Genomic DNA, 26235 nt, shown 5'->3' on the forward strand with positions numbered 1-26235 from the left:
ATACTCTCTTTATGCTTAGTTTGGAAAGAATACAAATACAAATATGTACAGTGCAAATACATACAAAATACAAGGTTTTGCATTCTACATATTTGTATTTGTATTCCTTCCAAACTGAGCCTTTGGGAAGAGCACAAATGCAAATATGTACAATGCAAATACATACAAAATATAAGATTTTGCACTCTATATAGTTGCGTTTGTACTCCTTCCAAACTGAGTCTAAAGAGTACAAATACAAATATGTACAGTGTAAATACATACAAAATGCAAGGTTTTGCATTCTACATATTTGTATTTGTATTCCTTCCAAACTGAGCCTTTGGGAAGAGCACAAATGCAAATATGTACAATGCAAATACATACAAAATATAAGATTTTGCACTCTATATAGTTGCGTTTGTACTCCTTCCAAACTGAGTCTAAAGAGTACAAATACAAATATGTACAGTGTAAATACATACAAAATGCAAGGTTTTGTATTCTACACATTTGTGTTTATATTCCTTCCAAACTGAGCCTTAATGTCATAGCAATGATAAATTTGACATAAACATATAAGGGAGATATCCCCACTGTGTGGCTGGATGCAGTGTAGAGTTTTTGCTTGTGGCTCAATTTGGAAAGAATACAAATACAACTATGTAGAGTGTAAAACCTTCTATTTTGTATTATTTTGCATGTATTTGCACTGTACATATTTGCATTTATACTCCTTCCGAACTGAGCCTGTAGAAGATTGGACTCCATTGACACATTTTTCCCTCTCATGTCTCTTGCTATATGATCTGCTAGCCCCTCACATTATCACATACTACTACATATCTCCCACCCACAAATTGTTTCACATCCATGCCCACAAGACACTAAGGCAGCGTACAGGGAACATCTGCCCATAAATGACAAATGAGATATTCTCAGTGTGCAACTGTAGTATCTTGTGGGAATGAATGTGGAACAGTTTGTGGGTAGGAGATCTGAGCTCTACACACAGCCAGTCAAATTGCTCTTACCTACAAGACATTATAGCCGTATATTAGGAACATCTGTATTTGCATGTTATCTTTCATTGGGAGATTTTCATAATTAATTCATAGCTGTATCCTGTGGGTAAGAGATCAATGGGGACCCAGTCATTTTTGTTTTCAACCTAAAGAAAATGGGACAAATGTCTCATCATTAACGGGAAGACACTGCGGGACAGAGAGGAAAGACAAAGACAGACAAACCCATCCCACTTTCTCCTCCTCTTTTCATGATCTCTGAGCATATTGCGGATCGAAACTCAATGGCTTAAAAGATAAACCCATTAATCTCTGAGTATAGAAGACGCATTCATCTAAAAATTCGTTCCAAAGCTCTAATTTTAGTAAACCATATAAAGAAACCTAGAGTCTTCGACATTAAGAAATGTGGAGAAATCATATTTCAAATTATCATTGTTAGAGTTCAGGTTTGTCCACTGTATCATTGTTAGAATTCAGGTTCGTCCACCGTAGGAAATTGGTTATCGAGGATCGAGAAGTTTAAGTCTAAGAGGCGGAGATGGTATTTTTTCCCATCAAGCTGCTGTTCGTATTCTTGCTCCTTTCAATTATTGGATGGGTTGCGTTCATGTAAGGCCCTGAACTTCACACGGCTTTATAACTCACATGTTTGTTTTGTATAAATTGAATCTGCTTTTTCTCTGGGCTCTGTTATCTGGTCTGGACTTTCGAGATTATTTGGGTGCCCATCAATCTGCAACTTTCTGCGTTATATCCTGTTTCGTTCATGGCTTAAGAATTTAATATAGGGCCCGTCTGGGACTGGGAGGGCTGAGCTGTGCCTGTGGTGGTTCAGCTTCTTTGAACCCTTCAAATGACTGAGTGCCGTTTGGGAGGGCTTCAAGTCTTTAACTTGGTGGCTTCTGGTTTTGCATGGTGGGTTCCACGTGAAAAAGCTTAGAAAAAAGTATATTTGGTGAAAACCTTGGAAATCTCAGATGTGGTTAATTTTATTAGGCCAAGTAATTGGCTTTCTGGTGAAACCAACTTAAGTGATTTCTTTGAGGGGGCTCAGTGAAAAGTGAAAACAACTCAATCAATGCTAAAACCCTTTGAGGGACAGTCAATTTGGGCTCTAAGATATGTGGGGCTCACCTCAAAAAGCCAAATGCTGCTGCACTTCTGCCCTTACAAATGGGCACCTAGCAACTCTTCTCCCTTTAGTTTTGGTGATAAATGATGCCATTTTGAAGCTTAGCCTTAGTAATTAAAACAGTGTTCTCAACCCACCATTGATCCGGCCGGTTGAACTGTTCAAACTGTCACTCAATCAAGATTTTAGGTTCGGTTTGAGTAAAAAATTGGAGGTAAAAAAACTGTTGATTTGGTAAAAAATCCTTACCTGCTATTTTTTTTTTCAAAAAACCCATTTTTTTGCCTCAAATTACAATTTTTAATATTTTACAAATAAAATAATTTAAAGCTGAACTAAAAAATATAAATTAAATACAAAATAATTCATATATTACATGTAAAACATAATTATACATTATTTATTGATAAAATACATGTTTATACATATTTATATACACATATATAATTTAAAATTGGTCTAACATATATATATTTTTTTATATTTTATTTAAAAGTAAAGAATAAGAAACAATTCAATGGCTTAAACTGAAGTTTCTATAATGGAAAGAAACCACAAACTCATATTCATGCAAAATAAAATTCAATATTTTAGGAAAAGAAATGAAACAACAAATAACAATACTAGCCACATTCAATGCATGTGCTAATGTACCATTGTAGGTAAACAATAAAATGGGAAGTTATGGTATGATCAAGGTTCAAAATATTGGTATCGCTTATGATAAGCTTGAAAAGGGATATGTAGTATGATACACTTTGGACACACATGAATACAGTGGGAAGACATGGATGCACTTGAAAATATGAGGTGCAAACAGAAACACATAATTTAATAGCTTATATGAAAAAATGTGTTCTGATAAGCATGCAGAGACATTTAAATACCATCCAATAACTTTATTAGTAATGCATCAAACAAGAGTCCAAGGGACATACTATAAGGATATTAATCTGGTATAATTTATTTAAAGTTAAATTATCAATCAATAATTATGAAAATATAATATTAGTTTTATAATATATTAGATCCATCAAAATGTAGAAGATTAATAAGTCCAAGAGCCCAAGACACAATCATACAAATCATAATAAGCAACTATTAAATTTTAATTACTAAAAGAATATTCTATATTTTATAATTTATAATTTTTATATTAACAAAAAATAAGTCAGCTTATTATTAAATTCTTAATATGTTAACTAATGTCTACATAACTTCTTGAAAATTACTTAATATAAATTAAGTTAATTTTATAAATCAGTTTTATTTATGTAAATAATAAATATGATGTTATTTATTGTAAATCATTTCATTTCTTAATATACATAAACATATCATCTTAATTTAAAAAGTATATAAAATTCATTATAATTTAAAATATACATCTCATATATAATTAATAAATTTTAATAACAAAAACAATTATACTATTTTATATTTTGTTTTTCGTAAATTATCATAAAAATTAAAAAAAATATTTTTGACATAAAATATAGACTAATGGATTTGATCAATTATTCATATATAAATTATTTTATTAATCTTTATACAGTGCTAATTTTAATGATAAAATTTGCTTTTCTTTTTTAATTTTTGATTGAACATTCATATATAGAACTATCTATTTTAATTAAATGTGGCCCTTAATTTAAACAAATATCATGCTATTTTAAATAATAGCATGTCTTTCTGAATATGTGTTTAATTGTGATTAATGGTTGTACCTAACCCTAATTAATAGGCGTGAAAAGTTGGGTTAATGACTCGTTTCAAAATTGAATTTAATGAGCCAAATTAAAATGAAAAAATTTAGAAAGGGACTCTAGGTATATAGACCTAATTAATGATATGTATGACTGTGCAACAGCTAATGTTAGAACACCCATGGGAGAGATATCAAATTTTACAATTGTGATAGATCTTCACCAATGTTTAACACTTGGCGTTTATTTATTTGCATTGATCATAGATGAATGAACTAAAAGTATTTAGGATGGTGTCCCATAATGCATGTTATTTATTAAGGATATTGTTCTAATTGATGAAACTAATGAAATATTAATTGGGTTCAATAATTGATAACAAGGGAGGGAATGGGGAGGAGGTCATCCAATGAATTAGAGACAATGGGAAAAATGGAGGGATGCATCAATCTTATATGATAGGAGAATACTACTTATGCTACCTGGAATAAAATGATGGGCAACCAAGAAACATGTCAAAAAATGAGTATGGTAGAAATTTATGTACCAAGATGGATGAACTAAAAAAACTAAAAAGAATAAGGTTAGAAATGAAGTCATTTGAAGGAACTAGGAGTAATCCGATAGGTGATAGGTGATACCGAGATGGGCATGTAAGACCATTGATCACACCTATAAGAAGTAATTTGTTGCAATTTGAAAGACATGGGTCAAAGTAGTAAGAAATGATTTAAGGACTCATGTAGCTGATCCCATATAATCAGGGTAAAACTTGGGTGCTGATGATACACTAATATTCTAAATCCAATTAGATCACTATTTTTCTGATGGCCATGGAACTTTTATTGTACTCTTTGGCTAACTTAAAGCTAAAAGAAAAAATAAATAAACCTAGCCCCACTTTTCCTCATTGTCAAGGTTTGATTGCATTGACCCTAGTTTGAGTTTTGGGCTATGTTTTAAATGTTTCTATGAAACATGGAAACATTGTCATGCAATAGATCATAGATTACGCTTGTAAAGTTTAGATGATATGATTCAAATCAATATATGCTTAAAATATGCCATTAAAAACAGTTGATTGGGTGCTAGATGATCATACAAAAATTGGTCTGTTTAATGTATGCTTTCTCTTTAGGAGATTCTGCAACAATTTTTTCTTTGTGGTTAAAATCATTCTAGCTGTATCATGATGACCACAGATCATAGATTACGCTTGTAAAGTTTAGATGATATGATTCAAATCAATATATGCTTAAAATATGCCATTAAAAACAGTTGATTGGGTGCTAGATGATCATACAAAAATTGGTCTTTTTAATGTATGCTTTCTCTTTAGGAGATTCTGCAACAATTTTTTCTTTGTGGTTAAAATCATTCTAGCTGTATCATGATGACCACAGATCATAGATTACGCTTGTTTCTTTATGTTCTTATAAACTGAGTTTCATTTAATTTAATTTTGTTGTCGTGCATCTTATTTTAGGTTTGCTGCAAGATTGTTGGCTTGGATTCTATGCCGGATGGGAACATCTGTTGGATATCATGTTGCTGGATGGAACTGCTTAAGGGATGTGGTTTTGAAATTTGAGAAGGTTTCTTCTTCAGCCATCGTTATTAATTTACTTTTTATGTGGTTGGGCTAATGGCGTATGTAGCAAGGTTTTTAAAACCGATCCGGAGAACGAATTGGTCAGGGTCTGGTTTCTAGGTTGAACGGTCCAACTATTTGAACTGAATGGTCAGCTCATTTTGGAAAAAAATAAAAAAATAAAAATGATTAAAACCGTTGAATGGTTTGAACGGTTCAACTACTCAGATCAGTGGTTTGTTGACCAAATTAATGTATTTTTGGCAAAAATTCGATATTAGAGAAAAACAGAACCAGTCACTTGACCGGTTCACGATTTTTCAGTCCAACCGTCCAGTCTGGTTCGGTTTTGAAAACCATGGTATGTACTCCTATTATGATTTTGTAAATTAATTGATTTCTGCTCCCCTGCGGTTTTAGATTGATGCTAAGCTTAAAAGAAATGAGGAATCATATCATTAATTGAGCTAATCTTTTAGTATGTTTCTTGTGATTGCAATTTGTCTCATTTTTGTTTTTTACTTGATTTTGCATTTTTTTGAACATTGTAAATTCATCAATCTATACAGTAATTGTGTGAATGAGAGTGTGTAACTTTTATTTGACTAAAATACTCTAATTTTTAAATTTTGTCACTCTCTAATTGTAAGGATAGAAATGTAATTAAGACAACCAATTTTATCTTCATCCAAACCCTCTCTAAGTCTTATATTTAGGTATTAACTCCCACCAATATTAATTGAATCTAATTCTTGACTAGAATACCCAATTTGCTCTAATTATGAGGACACAAAACATATTTTGAACTTTTATATTTCTCCTTAAGTCTTTTATTTATAGTATTAACTTTCATTCTTTCATTGAATACTATATTAAGTAATCATATTTTTTATTGATGATAGAAATAAAATATAAAATTATTTAAAACTAAACCAAAATGGAGTTGTTTTAATTCCTATTTGGTGGCAAGTCAAAATTCAACCTTTTGGATCAAATGTGTCAACCTTTTAATTAAATAATAATAAAAATTAAAAAAGATAAAACCACATAAAAGTATAAAAATGTAAAAACATTTGGGCACATTTCTAATATTATATTCATTATATTAAACAAAAATAAGTGTGACAAATAAGAATTAATATTATAAACATACAAATATCCAAAAAAAATTGTAAAAAAACTTGAAAATATATTATTTACTATCATTATTATCTTAAAAAATTGTCATTGCAAAAGCACGTATACACTTACTAATATGAATAAAAGAACAATAACCTGACCCAAACCTAACCCATCGACAGTTCTACTTTTGTGAATAATTCTTTATTTCTATACATTGAAACTAAAACTTTTCTTAGACACAATCATATTTTGAAAGGTGGGCATCCTCCTTGAATGTTCATTTCCATATTCTTAACCATGTTTCTTGGACATAATTGGTTTTGTATAGAAGTACTATCTTAATTAGTATAATGGATGGAACATACATGAATTGATGAAGGTCTGCATCTAATAAGGTTAGGGATGAGTATTATTTTAAAATTGAAATACTGAAAAAATTTGGTTTTGATTTTTTCGGTTTGATTTTTGGATAATTCGGTTTTTAGTTTGGTTTTCAGATTTAGAAATTTGGTTAACTGAAAAAGTTGTACAACTAAAATTTATTATATATTATGTAATATATAATATGCTATATATTTATATTTTAATATATTATATATATATTGTATTATAATGAAATTCAATTTTCATAATATATTATAATAATATATATCATAGGTTATAATATATAATATTATATATATTTTTAAATTCGATTTTTAACTGAAATAACCGAAAATAAACCAAAAATTTTGATTCGGTTATTTTGATTTTATTATAAATCAGTTTTGGCTTGATTTTTCATTTTTTTTATTTCGATTTTAACAAATTCAATTTATTTGATTCGATTTTTAACCGAATAAACCAAATGCTCACCCCTAAATATGGTCTCAAATATATTTTGAAAGCCCTCTTGTTGTTTAGGATTGAAGGTTTGAAACTCAAAGTTTTTGGGGCATTTTAATAAAATATCTCAATAATAACAAAAACATATAATTAGCAGTATGATGTTTTTGATTCAAGATTTATGCCTCCATATGAGTAACAAATCATGTATGGCTGACTTGTGATACTGTTTCAGGGTTCTGTTGAATTTGTATCTATTGGCGAAATCAAACTCGGCCTCAATCAGTTTCTAACCGACTTTAGGGTTGGACCAAAGCTGCAGTTGTTAATATCTGAATTGGAAATTGTAACAAGGCATTCAAAAAAGAGTACAAAGAAGCCTAGTAGGCCTCGGTCCTCTCGGAAATCCCGTTCTGCAGGTGGAGGAGCGTGGATAGGTGTCACTAACGTGGCAAGGTTTTTGTCACTTTCTATTAATGAATTTATTGTTAAGGTAATTAAGCAACCTTTGTCTGAGCAATATTTGGGTCAATAATGTTGGTCACTAGTTTATTTCAGTTCTTATAGATATATAAATTGGTACTACCCTTCCTTTCCTTTGTTTTTTTGTCTTGATTTTATTGCTTGATGAGTAACTTCAAATTTTTGTTAAGCAAAATGAACTCAAGACCCTAGGGAAAGAGAACTAAAACAGAGAACAAGGGCAGCTATTGTTTTGGTTTTGTTATTTTCCTTCCAATTGGCTTCCTAACAAGTTTTCCTGCATAAATTAATCCTTCACATTCAATTTTCTTGTTTGGAACATGCTATTATTCACTTAGGAAAGACCGGCCCCAATACAAGGTTTGTAAAGGTTTTTCCACCTTTCCCTTCATTTTCTTACTTTTTCCTTTAAACTAAACACAGACTTAGTGTGACTTTGCAATAGGATTTTTCTACATAATCTTTTTCAATGATAGTAAGATAAAAATGTATATCACTAGTGATGATGAAAAAATAGATATACACAGTAGTAGTAATATAAGATAAGTTTTATGCATGGGTCTATCTCTTTATAATTTATATTAAGAACAAGCAAGTAATCACATGAAATGCATGAGACTGAATGAAAGTTGGTCATGTACTCAGGTTTGGCGCAAATTTGGGTTTTGACATCCATTTTGATGCAGGCCAAGGTGCATGTTTACCATTGGTCTTGGATTGTGCACTCTTGGCCCAATACTCTCCATTTAAGAGGAAATGGGGGAGGAAGATATTACAAACATATAATATTGGAGAGAGAGAAAGAGACAGAGGGTTTTTATTAGAAAAAATTAGGAGGTAAGAGGGTTTTTATGATGAGTTCTTACATTTCTAATAATTTAATATAAAAAAATCACTTGTAAGAAATGAGAGAAAGAAGTGGTGAAAAGACTCTTGGCCTCTTGGGCCTCATAATGTGTAATTATTATTATTATTAGATATCTTTATTATATGGGAAAATTTTTAATTAGTACCTTGTACTTTGTGTCTAGTGCTACTTTGGTCATCAAACTTTAAAATGTGATAATTCAGTATCCAAATTTTGAAAACATGGCAATTTAGTACCTGCCATTAATCAATAGTTACCTGCCATTTAAGTGACATTTGAAAATGACACAAATGCCCTTCGAGTATCATTTTATTTTCTTTATCAACCACTTAAACATTGACAAAAAATTAACAGTCCCAAATCATTGTTTCTTCCATTGGAGAAAGTTGGGGTTACGTTTGAGTGGACATTTTGGTGACTCCAACTTTCTTGAATAGAAGAGGTAAGGATTTGAAACTATTAATTTTTTGTCAATGTTTGGATAGTTGGTAAAGAAAATTAGATGACACTCAAAAAGTATTTATGTCTTTTTCAAATGTCACTTAATGGCTGATTAACGACTAGTTAATGATAAGTACTGAATTGTCACATTTTAAAAATTTTGGTATTGAATTGTTATATTTTAAAGTTCGGAGGACCAAAGTAATACTAGACCCAAAGTACAGGGTACTAATCAGGATTTTTTCACTTTGATTGTGGTATAGGTCATAAAAATTAAATTTAATTACACAATATTAACATATAATTTTATTAAGTTTGATTACTAGATATATTTATTATAATACCGGTTGGTTGGTAACATTTTTTTTTAGATATCATGTGTTTTCATGTATCTAGTCAACCCCATTAGGGATATGGCAATAGATCATATGTGGAATCATTGAACACTTGGTATGACATACAATCCACCTATCTAAACCGTGTTGGGATCTTCTGCCAACAAAATGATATCGGATCTGCTGCCCACATAGCACACTCCACAGCCCATTCCATGCATTGGGGACGTCTCCAATGCGTATCATGGAGAGATACTCTCAATACACGGATGGGATGGGCTGTCGGGTGCCAATGGGACGTGCTATGTGGGCAGCTGATCCTGTCTCCCAACAAAACACGTTCCCACACTCTACCCACTTGACTTGACACTGCACATCTTACCATGAAACTGGAGCCATGTATGAGATATATAGTGTCAGAGGATGTTGGTAGGGTATTGGAGTGTACATTGTTGGCAAGTAGATAATCGGGACTCATCTAATCCACTTATTCTTGGGGGTTTTTATAGCTCAATCCACCTCAAAAATCTGAAGGGGTTTTTATAGTTCAATCCACCCCTAGGGTGGAGCTAGGACATATAGGGGGTGGACTGAATCATTCCCGTGGATTGATGCCAAATTCAGATTTTTGAGGTGGTCCACTTATCCCAAATCTGAATTCCACCTGGGATGAATCCTATCCATAGATATAGGGGTCTATTAATAGAATAAGAGAGGCTGTAATTTCAGATTTCTCAAGTGCACTATCCCTTCTTATTAATGGTTCGCTGGCTATAATTACTCGATTCAGCAGAACGAGAACCCCTCTGTCTCCTACTCACTTTTCCTGCCCATTCTCTATCCGTCGTGAATCGGAGACGTGTGGCTCCAATTCACGGCGAATAGAGAGTGGGCGGCTCCAATTCACGGTGGGTAGAGAATCTGTAGGAAATTCCGAATGGTCTGTCACCTGTCTGCCGTGATTGGAGTCACACGTCTCTAAGGAGTGGGTAGGAAGGTAGGAAATCCCGAGTGGTCTGCCACCTGTGCTTTAGGCTGAGGCTCCTTGGTGTGATATCAATTTCATCACGGTGTATCCGCCTTCCTCTCCTCAGTCTGATAACTAATTCGTGAATGTCCACCTCCAGAGTGGTGGCACACTTGAGAGGACACAGACATCTCAAACCCGTCAAGAGAGCTCAGATAAAACACGGATTTGGCATACCTACTGGCTAGAATATTACCAGAAGAATCTCATCCTCATGACTACTGAATGCCCCTCGAACTCCTGCATGTCCTGTCTCACCCAAAGAGCAACCACTAAAATTGAGTGTAGTTGCTCCTTGGGATGCAGGAGACCAAGTCAGTCGGGGTCATTCTTCCACAATATCTGTTGTATTGAAGTCTCTGAACTCTCTAACGAGCTGCTGATGTTCCTCTTCTTGGAATGCTCTTTACCATGAACAAAATCTCAGTTGGATGATGAATTGTTCTCTACCTGAACCCAAACCCTAATTTTTATATATCCCCAAAAAATGATTGAAGAACCTCACCCACAGCCACAAAACTTTACCTCGTTTACTAAGGCACTTCAGTTTCCAGCTATGGGAAGAACCCCTGATGGAGAATGGGAAAACACAATGGACGCCAACAAAGGCTATTTGGGTGAAATCATAATGCAAGAATGGGTGGTTAGCAGACTATTTGACCTTTCTACAAAGGCAACATATGGTATCCTTCAGTAACATTTCCCTCCCAACTAGCTGATTCTTGTGCTCTTACCAAGCATGGCGGTCCACAACAAAAAATACTTTTGATGGCACCCTATGCTTTCCAAATGTGTTTTGTTGTTAGCTCTTTCTAGTTCTCTGTTTTTCACCATCCTAATCAAGCTCCTGTTTGTGTTATTTAATAAGAAAATTTGTAGTTGTTGGGAGTTTAATTCTTTCCAAATGTGTTTTGTTGTTAGCTCTTTCTAGTTCTCTGTTTTTCACCATCCTAATCAAGCTCCTGTTTGTGTTATGTAATAAGAAAATTTGTAGTTGTTGGGAGTTTAATTGAATTAGATTAGAAAAAATGAAAGTATTCAGAAGTAATATGTATAAATTCATGATATCACTATATTAAATGGCTACCTGTACCTGTCTCCTGGATCAGAAATGGAGTCGTATACTTGCTTTCCATGCCCATGCCTATGTTTGTACCCTTATCGAATCTAGGCCCAGAATATCGGCACCCAGCAAAGCAGCCATCATCTCCCTTACCCTGGCCAAACCATGTGCCCAAAGGTTGGTGGACCTTGGGATCCACCTGAATGAGATGTTCACTCTTGAAGTGAATGGTCTTGCCTCCTTGATCAGATGTACTATGTATATAACATCATTGGTGGACTTTAGAATGTAACTTGCCAAGGTATATGATCACTGTTCTGCTAAAATGATGGTCCAATATGAAGTCAATTTTACTGCAATGGGTAAGATTTTAATCGACATCCAGTTTTGAAGTTGTATCTATTCACTTGCCTACAAATGTAGATTTATGAGGTTTGATTTAATTGGATGCCTTGCCTCTTTATCATCCACTCTTAGAGGTATGACAGTGACCATATCTTGTAATTATCCTTTGGAACATTGCAGACACCAAAAGCTGCTACTGAAGTTAAAAAACTGAAACTGGAAATGTCTAAAGATGGTGAACCGACGAAACCAACCCTGTGTGTCAAGCTGCACATTCTACCCTTGCTTGTGTACATGGGTGAACCACAGCTTAGCTATGATCAGTCATCCGATTTTGACCAAGGAGGATCTATTTCTTCTATAGAAGCATCCTTGATCATGTCAGAAAGGGCCTCTGCACCTTTTATCTGTGAGGAATTGTCATTTTCTTGTGAAATTGGTCACCATAGGTGAGTATGCATTCAGATAAATTTCTGTCATTCTTGTATTATAATTGTTGTTGTTGGTTGGTGTATGTTGAGAAAATAGAAATATTTAGCTGTTTTGACTACAAGGAGTGTGGAGAAATATTGCACATTTGAATGTTGTTAAATGGTAACTCTCTGAAGTTCCAATTTCCAAGCTTATATCATGCTTTTGTATCTAGTTTTTAAAGCTAAATATCATTTCTCAAGACTTATTTCTTGCCAGATTTAATTTTCCAACAAATACAGATTTTTATTTTAGTACAATTTTCTCAAACATGCTATTTTACAATTTATACATTGTAAAAGTGTTAATGCAATAGAGTATGTCTGAAGTGTCCCTAGAGTATCCAGTGTTGCATTGGTTACTTGTGTCCAACACTGGTCTGCTAGGTATGTACAGGTTTTCCAAGCTGTAGTTGGTTATGCTCCATAAAAAGGGCAGGTGGAGCAAGTTTGGACTTTGGAGGGCACTGGAACTTTGAAAGGTTAAACTTTGATGGAAATACTGACAACCCTAACTCATATTGGGGGTATTTTCAGAGATTTCATGGGCAAAGTCATTCTGGTCCTATCAGGATTGGAAATTCTCTCAAGACAGTGTTGCATGGTCAAGGGAATAGACACAGACATGGGAAGCAGAATCCAACACATATCTGGGAGTTTGACTTGGCAAGGTGAAAAAAAGGACTTACAGGCATGTTTTCAGAAAAGTATAAACTATTAAAATAATCTTTTTTTTTTTTTTTTTGAGTTCTAACATTATATGCTTATGGAAAAGATCTGGAAGTTTATATTTGCAGTTGATAATGTTTTATAGGAAAAATGCAAGGTGCCAACCAGCTGGTTGGTAAGGTCTCCTGCTGGTTGTACTGGAGACTTGGGATCGAATCCCACCTGCACCTGGGTTGGGGGGCTATGGATTGGGGGATGGGCTACCCCCCATTGTGTAGCCCTTCAGAAATCAGAAGATATAAAAAAAACGGTTTTGTAGTAAAAATAGCATTCAATTTGGGTACATTAGTGGTTCATTTATGTTGAATAAACACACGATTAGAGGAAAATGTTATGTAAAGTGTTCCTCTAGAATCCATGGAGTGTTAGAATCTGATGCGTGCTCAACATTGAAGCTTTATCCACATAGGAGGGTCATTACAACACTGTTTCAAGGTGGAAATGTGCTTTAAGGACTTAGAGTTGGTTCATTCATTGGGTTGATGTTGAATTGATTATTGTAAGGAGACTTCCAGGTTGTAATAGGATGGCTGTCTGCTAGTTTAGATGGCCCAGGGAATCATGGGCACCAAATAAAAGAAGCAAAAGCATTAGAACTACGATTGAATAGCTCATTTAGCTGGGTCCCAGTTTAGCAAATAGTCTTGCTGGTTCTCTTGCTAGGGTTGGGGTCAAGCTAGAATCTTCTTTGGGGCGCACCAGGTCCTGGGTTTCTGCAGTAAGCCTTCCGTAGATCGTTGTAGGCAGAAATTGAAATGCAAACAGGAGGGAGATGGGAATTCAAAATTCTTTTACAATCTGGTGAATTGTAGAAGGAAAAAATGCTATCTCATAGGTGGAGGTGAATGATGTTGTGAATGAAATATGAATGAGATTGTAAATATCTTTATGGAGGACTTGAAAAATCTCCATGTATCATGGATGCTGCCCAAACAGTGTTATGATCTCGAGTGGTGCCAAATTAGTTAGAGATAAGCTCTGTGGTTGGAAATGCCCTTTAAAGAAATGAAATTAAAAAGAGGTATTTTCAATTGATAAAAAATAAAGCATCAGGCTTAAATGGTTTTGCATTATCATCAATTTTGATTTCACAATAGGGGAAAATTCAATGAAGAGACAATACTACTCTTATAGAACCTATCCTGAAAATCAAGGTGTATTAGGCTAAAAAATAATTTTGAATAAGAGTGCGATGGCGCATTGGGGTGAAAAGTTAGCAGCTTTCCTTTTACCTACTTAGGGATCCCAATTGGTTCAAAGCTTCATCGAGCTCTATGTGGAAGCTGATAGTGGAGAGGTTGGATATTTGTCATTGGGTGGTATAATAACTCATGAAAAGTGTTCTTGCTAATGTTCTGGTTTACTTTTTATCATTTTAAGGGTGCTGGAAAGGGTAGCAGACAGGTTGAAAAAGATTCAGTTGGATTTATTTATTTATTTATTTTATGGGAGAGGAGTAAAAGACAAAAAAAAAAGATTAAGTTACATGGGGGTTGGAGATCAACAAGGCATTGTTGGGTAAATTGATATGCATTTTTGGTAAGGAAAGGGATGCTTTGTGGAGGAGGTGATGGTTGTTGGGGGAGTTGAATGGTGTGGGGAAGGAAAACTTCGTGAAATTTGTCAAATACTTTATAGGTTCACTTAAAATAATGTAACGGCAAGTCAGTGTATTGATAAGAGAGATGTGCAGATTCTGTGCAATTCGAAGGTCCTCTCTTGGATAGGAAATTGGAGTGTGCTTGTTCTCAAAGCTAGAAGCTATGAATTTGGATATAAATGAACTGAATGCAAGATGGTGGGAGGTGTGGATGATAAGTTCTGTTAATTCATTTTATGAAGCTATGACAAGAAATCAAGTGGAGAGTTCTTCTATAGTGGATTTCAGGAAACCCAATTCCTCCAAGTGTAATCTTTTATGTGGCCATTGTCTTTGGAAAGTATCTTAACATTGAATTATCTAAAACCAAAGGGTTTTCAAATGTTAAGAAAATGTTTAATGTGCAATAATCATGAGGATGATATGGATTATTTATTCATCATTCATTATATTACTTTGTATCACGTGTTGCTTTTTTTCTTTCTTCAACAACGCAGAAGTCTGATCTATTTGAGCCAGGAGAGATATTTTCTAACCGGTTAAGTATTGGGGGCTAAAAGAAGGTGAGATGTGATCCAGACCAATAAAATTAGCAGAAATATTTAGGTTAGACCAGAAAGAAGGAAGGAAGAAGAGGAAGACAGCAAGAAGAAGAAAGAAAAATGGAGAAGAAAGGAGAAAGAAAGGAGGAGTTTGATAATCTCCTCTTTCCCCTACTCTAATCTTTTTATTAAACCTACTTAAGTTACATAATTTACAAGGAGGCCCTTAAGTAGGCGTCCACATCAGCAATACACTTAAAAAACAAAAACAGAAGCTAAAGGCCCATAAAGAAAGAAGGCCCAATAAGAAAACATAACAAGAAGGAACTAATAAGAATGACACTAAAGGGCTAGGGCCCATTCGGCCTAGTCTCTTTACACTCCCCCTTAAGCATAGATATCAATCATGCCCAACTTGCTTATATAGTGAACCAGCTTTCCTTTAGGAACACCTTTTGTCAAAACATCAACCAACTGTTCTTCAGAAGCAACAAATGGTAGGAAGACTTCTCTTGAGGCAACTCTCTCTCATATAAAATGCTTGTCAACTTCAATGTGCTTAGTTCTGTCATGTTGAACAGGATTATATGTGCAATGTTGATAGCAGCTTGGTTGTCACAATATAACATCATTGGCTTCTCACAGTCTATACCCAGTTCTTCTAAAAGTGATCTTAATCACAAAAGTTCAGAAACTCCATGTGTCATTGCCTTGTACTCCGCTTCAGCTGAGGATCTTGCCACTACAAACTTCTTCTTACTCCTCCATGCTACCATAGCATAATAACCTGAAGTGGACCTCCTATCATCAATACATCCGGCCTAGTCAACATTAGTGTATGCTTCCAGCTTCATGTGTCCATGTTTAGCAAACAAGATACCTTTCATTGGAGTCTCTTTCAGGTAGTATAGAACCCTCTCAGCAACTGCTAAATGTGTATCTCTAGGAGAATGCATAAACGGGCTAATTACACTAACTGCATAGGAAATATCTGACTGAGTCATACAAAGGTTAACTTCCCAACCAGTCTTTGGAACACTCCCTTATCAGGCAACAGTTCACCCTTAGTAGCTGACAACTTATGATTTAGGTCTATAGGAGTAGAAGCATGTCGGGTACCCAATGTACTTGTATCTGCAAGAAGATCAAGAACATACTTCCATTGAGAAATGAAGAGGCCATCCTTAGATCTGGCAACTTCAATTCCTAAGAAATATCTGAGTTCCCCCAAGTCTTTAATTTCAAACTCAGTGTTAAGAAAACATTTGAGATGAACAACTTCCTAGGTGTCATTACCAGTAACCACAATATCATCAACATAGACAATCAAAAGGGTCACTAAGGAATCTCTCCTTTTAACAAACAAGGTATGATTCGACTAAGTCCGTGTGTACCCAAAAGCAACAAGAGCAGCCCAAAATCTGTCAAACCAGGCTTGAGGAGATTGCTTAAGGCCATAAATGGACTTCTTCAATTTACAAACCTTTCCTTGCATCTCCTTCCCATACACCCATAGAGGTAAAGACATATAGACCTCTTCACGTAGGTCCCCGTTCAAGAAAGCATTCTTTACATCAAACTGATGAAGAGGCCAATCAAAAGCAGTAGCTAAAGAGAGCAAAACTTGAACTGAAGTCATCTTGGATACTGGGGCAAAAGTTTCCAGGTAGTCAATACCATACATCTAAGTATACCCTTTAGCAACCAAACGGGCCTTATATCTCTCAACAGTACCATCAGAATGATACTTAATAGTGAACACCCACTTATAGCCAATCGGTTCCTTTCGCTTAAGCAAATCCACAATTTCCCAGGTATTGTTCTTATGCAAAGCATCTAGTTCAGTCATCATAGCATCCCTTCATTCTGGTTTGGACAAGGCTTCTAGGATAGATCTAGGAGTCACATGCGTGGAAATAGAGGCAAGGAAGGAATAGTAGGAAGGGGAAAGAAGGCTGTAAGACAAGTGTTTAGAAATACAATGAGTTGTACATTTCCATTTGCCTTTGCGAAGGGCAATAGGGAGATCAAGGTCAAGGAAGGTATCCAAAGTGGTAAAAGAGGGTTGACCTGTTACCTCGGTAGTGATGGGAGGAGCAAGAGGCACATCTGAAGGCATGGAAACAACTTGCATGTCTCTGAGTCTTTGTCTCTGGTACTACCTTTGGATAATAGGATGAGAAGGATGAGTAGGAGGAGGAGGGGATTGGAGGAGATTCCATAGAAGATTCAATAGGAATTGGAAGAGGAACTGATGGTGACAATGCAAACAACTCCTCTAAATGCTCCCCCTGAGGAGAAGTACCAAAGAAAGGAACATGCTCTTCAAATGTGACATCTCTGGAAATAAAGCGAGTGCCATGAACCGGATCAAAACAACAATATCCCTTTTGTGTGGAGGCATATCCCAAAAAGACATACTTGTGTGCTTTAGGCTCAAACTTATGTCTTTGATGACTGTGAATATGAATATAGCAAGTGCACCCAAACACTCTGAGAGGAAGAGAGAAGAGATCTTCATTTGGGAAAAGCAAGCTAAAGGGAGTTTTAAACCCCAAAACCCGGGAAGGCATTCGGTTTATCAAGTATGTAGTTGTAAGGACAACATCCCCCCAAAACTTAATAGGAACATGGGAAGAAAAAATGAGGCTTCTTGCAACCTCAACCACATGTTTGTTCTTCCTTTCCGCCACTCCATTTTGTTGAGGAGTGTAGGAACAGGAACTCTGATGAACAACTCCAAAGGTATAAAAGTAGGAGGAAAGACTCTTCTCAAAATATTCCTTTGCATTATCAAATCGGAATATTTTGATCCAAGTATTAAACTGGGTAAGCATAAGTTCATAAAATTTTTGTACAATATTTAGTACTTCATCCCAGGATTTCATGAGGTAAATCTAGGTGTAACGAGAGAAATCATCAATGAAAAGAATGAAATATTTGTGACTCCAAAGCTACTGCACTAGGTAATCCAGAACTTTGATCAGAGACATCTAGCAAGTATATCCAATTTGCCTCATGGCCACTCCCAATCGTTCATTGAGACTTCAAGTCCTGAAAAACACAATAAGTAGGAAATAAAGTTATGCTGCAGTTCATTGATTTTGTTAAACTACTAACAAATAAAAGGTTAGTACTGAGTTTGGGAAAGCTAGTCATATGGGAACAAGAGGCTCCAAGTGATGTATCAACTTCCCATATCTCTCAATTCTGCCTTCACTGCTGCCAGCTGCTCCATAGCAGATTTTTCTTCACTTTCAGATACTGTAGCAACATTTGCATTCTTGGGCTTTCCAGACTGACCACCCTTCTTAAAAATGTTGTTGTTCCGAAACCTTTTTGGAAGAAGATCTGGATAAAGTTTCCAACAAGAATCCTTCGTATGTTTCGGATTTTTGCAATATTCACATATCACCTCCTTTTTTTCATTTACCCCCTTGGTTTTAATCCAGCATGTGCAAAATGTTCTGGGGGAGGTGGGGTCTGTAGCTGTACTTGTCTCCTACTCTCTTCACTGCTCACCATAAAGTATGCTTGAGCAAGTGACACTTCATCCTTGGCCAGAATATTTTGCCTTGGAATATCAAATTCATGATTGAGTCTTGTAAGGAGTTCAAACACTCTGTTTCTTTCCACAAATTTTCTGAAAATTTCTGCATCTTTGGTGCTTTCCCATACGAATGCTTCAATAACATCTATCTCCTAGCATAGTGACTTCAACATCGAATAGTAGACAACCACACTCTTCTCCCCCTGTTTTAAATTTTTCACATCATTCTTTAGTTTGTTGGCCCTTGCAACATTTAATTTCTGAGAGCATGTCTCTGTAACACTATCCCAAATCTCCTTGGCTGAAGTCATCCACAGATAGTGTTGAGTTATGTGGGGTTGCATAGAATTTTCCATCCACCCAATAACTATGTAGTTATCCTCATCCATTTCTCATATGTAGTATCAGTCTCTTCTGGCATCACCTTACTACCTGTGAGAAACCCTAGTTTACCTTTACTACGACATGGATCTTAATGGATTGTGCCCAAGCAAGGTAATTTGTTTCGTCAAGTTTAATTGTAGTCACTCCTATCAAAATGGAATCTATGGGACCAACCCCCGACACCAGGATTTGCTTCATCTCACTTCCAGATTACTCCATCAATTAAATGAAAATAAAAAAACAATGTTTTCAACCTTTATAGACCTAACTAAGGTTAGTTAAACACTCAAAAGTCCCAAAACTAGGGTTTCACTGTACCTGGCCTTCGGAGAGAAAGAGAGAAGAGGTATCTGCTCAAACCAGAGCAATCCAAACCACTTCCAACTGAAGCCGCCCACTTTTGGAGATAAGAAGGAACCCTCCAAGCCTTGAGCGCCACACCCAAACAACCTCTTCAACTCGTAACTAGAAACTCTCTAGTCGGCTAGGGTTTTGGGGAAAAAATTCTGCAGTCCCACTTTCTTAGCAATCTTCAGCCAGCTTCTGACTCTCCAAACCCTCTACCAACTAGGCAAACAAGATCACTAATTGAACAGCAATTTATCTCTCCATACACCTTTCGATTAGAAAAAAAGCGTATGGGAAAAAAGGAGAAAAAGAAAGGCGACCTACTTTGATACCAAGATGTGATTCAGACCAATAAAATTAGCAGAAATATTTAGATTAGATCAGAAAGAAGGAAGAAGAGGAAGACAAGAAGAAGAAGAAAGAAAAATGGAGCAGAGAAAGAAAGGAGGAGTTGGATAATCTCCTCTTTCCCCTACTCTAATCTTTTTATTAAACTTACTTAAGTTACATAATTTACAAGGAGGCCCTTAAGTAGGCATTCACATTCAGTAATACACTTAGAAAACAAAAACAGAAGCTAAAGGCCCATAAAGAAAGAAGGCCCAATAAGAAAACATAACAAGAAGGAACTAATAAGGATGACACTAAAGGACTAGGGCCCATTCGGCCTAGTCTCTCTACAAGGTGAAAATTGTGCGAAGAATCATTCAATTTACAGTCTGTTGTGGTGTTTGGAGAGAAAGGAATAGGCATATTTTTGAAGACCAGACAAGATCTGGAAGCAAGTTGATTGTGATCAGCTTTGGGTTATTGTAACGGAGTTGTCTAAATTTTATGAGGATGAATGGTTGGAGGTGGGGAAGCTTTGTGAGTTATGTCCAAGGCTTTAATATTGAGCAGATAAAATGTGACAATTTCACAATGTTTTGAGGTTCGACAGGGAGAGGTGGTGTGGTGTTCCATTTTTAGAAGACCTTTACTAAATTGGGAAGTTGAAGAATGTGTGACTCTGCTGGCCAGTTGCAGGAGGTGGAGATTAATCTTAGGGGTCCAGATTTTAGGTGGTGGAAGGACTGTAGAAATGGGAAGTTTACAGTGAAATCCTATTATAGTGCAATGGCAAGAAATCAAGTTGAAAGAGCATCTTTTGGAGTTTTTTGGGGTAACCCAATTCCTCCAAGAGCGGAAGCTTTTGGACAAGGTCGGAATATCGATATACTTAAATATGGTGGATGGTGCATCGATAATTTGAACCTTCCACCTTTACTTTTTTTTTTCAAAATTTGTTCACAATTTCATAAAACTGAATTATTTTATATATTTATTTATTAAAAAACAGTATTTATCAAAACCATCTTTAAATAAGCATATTGGGAGTCAAAAGATATGATACTATATGCCCTGTAATGGGTGTATTTTACCAAAATTTTGAACCTTTCTTTTGGATGGTTCATGGTTGGCAGCAATGGGCAGCATTCTTACTCAGGACCGGTTAAAGACAAGAGGGTATTGTTTGGCAAGCAGATGTGTTCTTTGTGAAACAAAGTGAAAGTATTGTGCATTTGTTGGTTGATTATGGCTTTACAAGTTTTGTTTGGGCCTTCTTCTTTCAGCAGTTTAAAATGGAGCCATGGTCACCTCAGGTTCCTAAAGATATTTTTGATCAATGGCCATTTATCAAGGGAAGTAGGAAAGCAAAGATTATCTGGACCTTTTGCAGTTTGTTGGGAATTATGGAAAGAAAGGAACAAGTGACTTTTTGATGGGAAACAGAAGTCTAAGGAGAAGATGTGTGTGCTTATTGGACCAAAGATTCTAGAATGGATCCTGTTGCTACTGGATTTTCAAGGAATCAAAATAGAAGAATTTGGAGCTGGTTTTTGGATAGAAGTTGATGTTTTCTTTAGCTGTTTGGTTTTGTTTACTGTGTTGCTCTGTAGTGGGTGGTGCCTCATCACTCAATTACCTTTGTAATTTTTTTTTTTTAATTTTAATATTCTTTCTTTTTTATTGATCTTCAAAAAAGTATCTAAATTATATGAGGGATAATCAGTGTTAGACTTTTCGTTTGGAATCTGAGTATGTATGGTGAAAGCTCTTCAAAAGCATGTAACTCATTCTATTTTAATAAAGTTTTATATTTACCATCATAAAAAACCTAGATATTATGATCCTTTGGTCTTGTTATTTTGATCACTAGCTGTGCTCCACTTTTATTAAAATTGTAGAGAAACAAAAGTAAGGAGACAATGTGCAGCATGAAGCTTTCAAAGAGAAACAGTATAAAAAAAAAAAAAAACATAGAAACGTTGCAAGAGAATCTGTTTACAAATCTTTCCCTGGTTCAGGCTTCCCCATTGTCCTAACAGAGTCCCTACAAGAACGAGATCAGTTTGTTGTTACCATAAAGGATATTCCCCCCAATCTGTCTGCTGACTCCTCAAGTTAATGAATAAAAAAATTTGTTGTTAGACCATGGCACACATGAGAAAGATACATCTAATCCAACTGCATTTTTTTTCTTCCCTGATTTGATATTGATGGTTTGAAGGTCCAGCCATTTTCCCTTGTAGCCATGGTATAATGGTATTCGAATCCCAGAATCCAGATGTATGCTAATTTCAACTCCTAATGTGCAGCTTGTAATTCGGCTTGTATGGAGTTGCCCAATCCATTGTGACAAATGTACCAATTTGATGTCCCCATTAGCACCATGCCACCTATTCCTGATTCACCAGGATTCCTGTGGTTACAGTTGTCAAAATTAAGCTTCAATTTATTTGGGGGGGGGGGCCCAAGATATATTAGTTTTACGTTCTCTAAGTTGGGATTGATGCCACTATTGACCAAAGTCTAAGGATATTATTTATAGAGAAATAACTGAATTCTTTCCTCATGTTCACCAAATTTATAACTTTGATTTTAATCAATTCAATACATGATTATTTGGATTGATTTTATCTAGAAATTTTAGCATTTAATTCTTTCCATACTGTCTACAGAGTAGCTGCTCCTGTGCACCTTCATAGTAAATGTCCCCCGTCTTCTTGGGGAGAAGCTGGAATATACAATGAATCCACCTCCGTTGGAGATGACTAGCATTAAATAAACTAAGAAAGTGTTTCCAAATGCTGCACAGAAAGGGATAGTAGATTAGTAAATGATTAGTGGATTAAGAGTTTGCCTTACGAAAGAATTACATGTGTGGTGATAGAATCCATTTCAGCCTCCTTTTTTGTAGGGTCCTACCAGTATCTTTAGATTGAATACTTACTAGAAAAGGCCCTAATTTTAGGAGGCGTAGGGCCCAACTAGATTGCTTTGACAACAAAATTTTGAAGAGACTAGTAAATTGGGGTTAAAGCCTTGAAGAATGAAGCATTGCAAAATTTTCCAAGATGGTCCTTTATCCAGATTCTTTATCCAAATCATTGGGGTTAAAAAAAATCTTGTAAAGTTTCTCTTGACAGTGTGGCTGGCTAGAAATAAGAGAAAGAGAAGAGAAGAGAAGAGAAGAGAAGAAGAGAGAAGGGAGAAGGGAAGAGAAGAAGAGAGAAGGGAGAAGGGAAGAGAAGAGATTGGCAATGGAACAGTGCTGGCGGCGCCAGCTTCTATTAGTATATATTGGGCGACTAAAATAAAAGGGAAAAAGACCCTTGTGCCCCTTTGTAAGTGAAGTACAATAATCAGAAAAATAAAAAAGACATTAATCAACCAAACAGACCCTACCAAGACAAGACTAAAAAACAAGAAATAAAATAAACTATTTCAACACTCCCCCTCAAGTTGGAGCATAGATGTCAATCATGTCCAACTTGTCACACAAATCATTTTGCCGCACATGATGAAGACCCTTGTTGAAGATGTCTGCAAATTGTTCTTCTGAGCTGACATATGGAGTGCATACTTCTCCATTCACAAGTTTCTCTCTAATAAAATGCTTGTTCACTTCAATGTGTTTTGTCCTATCATGGAGGACTGGATTAGCTGCAATGTTGATAGTAGCTTTATTATCGCAACAGAGTAACATAGGGTTACTAACTGCAAAACCCAGTTCACCTAACGAGTTTCTTATCTACATGATTTCGGCAACCCCATGAAACATGGCTCTGTATTTTGCTTTAGCACTGGATCTAGCCACCACACTTTGCTTCTTGCTTCTCAATGTGACCAAATTTCCTCCTACAAAGGCATAATACCCACTGGTAGACTTACGGTCATCAACTGCCCCTGCCCAATTAGCATCAGTGTATACTTCCACCTTTAAATGTCCATGTTTCTGGAACAACAAACCAGCTCCGGGAAACTTCTTGAGGTATCTAAGGACCCTCTCTACAGCTTCAAAGTGAGTTGTCCTAGGATTGTGCATGAACTGGCTAAGGACACCCATTGCATAAGCAATATCAGGCCTAGTCATAGACAAATACAAGAGTCTCCCTACAAATCTTTGAAACTTCTTCACATCTTTCAAGAATTCCCCTTGAGTGTCTCCCAGCTGATGGTTAGGTTCAATTGGTGAGTCAATTGGTTTCACCCCTAGCTTGCATGTATCTTTTAGTAGGTCCAATACATATTTCCATTGAGAAATAAAGATGCCCTTTTTAGAGTGGACAACTTAAATTCCAAGGAAATAACGTAAGGGTCCTAGATCTTTCACCTCAAATTGAGTGGCTAAGAATTTTTTTTAGTTTCTGTAATTCAGTTTCCCAATCTCCTGTGATCACTATGTCATCCACATACACAATTAAGGCTGCAACTTTCCCTTCACCTTTCTTCACAAACAATGTGTAGTCTGACTGGCATTGTTTGAACCTCATCTGTTGAATTGCTAAGTGGAACTCACTAAACCAAGGTTGAGGTGATTGTTTCAACCCATATAAATTTTTTTTTTGACCTGCACACTTTCTACTCACTGCCTTTGGTACAAAAACCTGGAGGTTGGGTCATGTACACTTCTTCTTCTAAGTGACCATTCAAGGAGGCATTTTTAATGTCCAATTGGTGAAGTTTCTAGTCAAAGTTTGCTGCCAACGAAAGAAGAATCCTAATAGAGTTCATCTTGGCTACTAGGGCAAATGTCTTTGCATAGTTCACTCCATATACCTATGTAAAACCTTTTGCCACTAGTCTGGCCCTGTACCTTTCAACAGTTCCATCAGCCTTGTGTTTCACTGTGAACACCCACTTGCAACCCACTAGTTCCTTCCCTTCAGGAAGATCCACCAACTCCCAAGTGCCATTTTTGTGTAATGCATCAATTTCTTCATTCATTGCATCTGTCCATTCAGGTTTGGATAAAACTTCTGCCACATTCTTAGGAATCGGGATACTGTCAATAGAAGAGAGGAATGCACGATATGAAGGTGAAATATGGTCATAGGACACAGTGAGAGATAGGATGATTAGTGGTACATGATCTAACACCCTTTCTCTTAGCAATAGAAACATCAAGATCATTAATGACAGGGGAATCAACATTGATAGGTGCAAGCATATCAATAGGAACAAGTGTACCTGGCTGATGAGAAGGATTTGCCTCTAGTGAATCCGATGGTGTTGGTTGCATAGTGTCAGGTTCCACGGCTCTTGAACTCTGCTGGCTTTTGTGGCGACGAAGAAAGACATGGAATGGAGGAAGATCAGGTAGAGGAGGTAGTTGAGCCTGTATGTGTTTCTCCTCAACCCTACTCTCCCCTTGAGGAGAAATCGAGAAGAAATGTTGATTCTCAAAGAATGATACGTCAACGGAGACATAGTACTTACGAGAGGTGGGATCATAGCAACGATACCCCTTTTGAGATAAAGGGTTACCAAGGAAAACACAAGGAATAGCACGAGGATCAAGTTTACCCTGAGTAGGGGACAAGTTATGAACAAAGCAACGACACCCAAAAACACGCATTGGAATGGGGGACAACAGAGCTGTGGGAAACAAAAGATGATGTGGGGCCTTATACTCTAGTAACCGAGATGGCATACGGTTGATGATGTACGTGGCACACAGAACATCATCCATCCAAAAACGTTTCGGAACATTCATATGGAGTAACAAGCCATGAGCTACTTCGAGAAGGTGCCGGTTTTTTCTTTCAGCAACACCGTTTTGTTGGGGTGTCTGAGCACAAGAGCTTCATTGAATAGATCCACTCGAAGCAAAGAATTTTGTGAGATCACTATGGAAGTATTCTTTTGCATTGTCTGACTGGAAAATATGAATTTTAGTTTGGAACTGAGTGAACACCATGCATTGAAAGTCTTTCGCAATTTTAGGAACTTCATCTCTAGATCGCATAGGGTAAACCCAAGTATATCTAGAGTAATCATTAATCAAAGTAATGAAGTACTTATATCCAACCTCAGTAGGTAGAGTAACAGGGCCCCAAACATCAGAATAAACAATATGAAATGGAAATTCATATCTTTTATTTCTCAAAGGAAAAGTGTTTCTACAATGCTTACTCAATTGACATGTCTGACACTGCAACTGATTCACTGACAAAGACTTAAACAACTTGGGAAACATAACTTTTAATGACTCAAAAGAAATATGACCAAGACGACTGTGCCATAAATAGGCTTGACTCTCACAGGACGAACTCAAGGACTCTGTAGCCGCAAGATCAACTTTATTCTCCAACACGTAGACACCATTTACCATGCTTCCTCT

General features: G+C 36.0%; 2 protein-coding genes across 6 annotated transcripts in view; both read left to right on the plus strand.

The window, feature by feature from the left end:
• Window positions 1–1435: 1435 nt before the first annotated feature.
• Window positions 1436–8827, plus strand: LOC148845229 (protein SABRE-like). The gene is made up of 4 exons (XM_088955586.1): window positions 1436–1616; window positions 5332–5440; window positions 7619–7876; window positions 8512–8827. The coding sequence occupies exons 1-4, from the start codon at window positions 1546–1548 to the stop codon at window positions 8533–8535; spliced, it is 462 nt and encodes a 153-aa protein (XP_088811712.1). The 5' UTR covers window positions 1436–1545; the 3' UTR covers window positions 8536–8827.
• Window positions 8828–10293: 1466 nt separating this feature from the next.
• The window catches only part of LOC148845230 (protein SABRE-like), a 124766-nt gene continuing 108824 nt past the window's right edge, over window positions 10294–26235 (plus strand). For 2 of the 5 annotated variants that reach the window (XM_088955581.1, XM_088955582.1), the window contains exons 1-2: window positions 10294–11220; window positions 12126–12394. In XM_088955581.1, the coding sequence (XP_088811707.1) occupies window positions 11218–11220; window positions 12126–12394 (272 nt within the window). In that variant the 5' untranslated portion in view covers window positions 10294–11217. Of the gene's footprint in view, window positions 11221–11708; window positions 11963–12125; window positions 12395–12976; window positions 13087–26235 lie in introns of those variants that run through there. The other 3 variants (XM_088955580.1, XM_088955583.1, XM_088955585.1) reach the window with 2 other exon arrangements.

The sequence above is a fragment of the Nelumbo lutea genome, chromosome 7 (genome assembly GCF_056320005.1).
Source record: "Nelumbo lutea isolate HS-2025 chromosome 7, American lotus-T2T, whole genome shotgun sequence".
In the NCBI taxonomy this organism is placed as follows: domain Eukaryota; kingdom Viridiplantae; phylum Streptophyta; class Magnoliopsida; order Proteales; family Nelumbonaceae; genus Nelumbo; species Nelumbo lutea.

Excerpts from the sequence above, each read along its gene's own strand:
- LOC148845229 (XM_088955586.1), top strand. The coding sequence starts at position 1,546 with ATGGTATTTTTTCCCATCAAGCTGCTGTTCGTATTCTTGCTCCTTTCA. Across the intron at positions 5,441-7,618 it reads TGGTTTTGAAATTTGAGAAG|GGTTCTGTTGAATTTGTATC; the intron begins GTTTCTTCTTCA and ends ATACTGTTTCAG. Across the intron at positions 7,877-8,511 it reads TTAATGAATTTATTGTTAAG|GTTTGGCGCAAATTTGGGTT; the intron begins GTAATTAAGCAA and ends TCATGTACTCAG.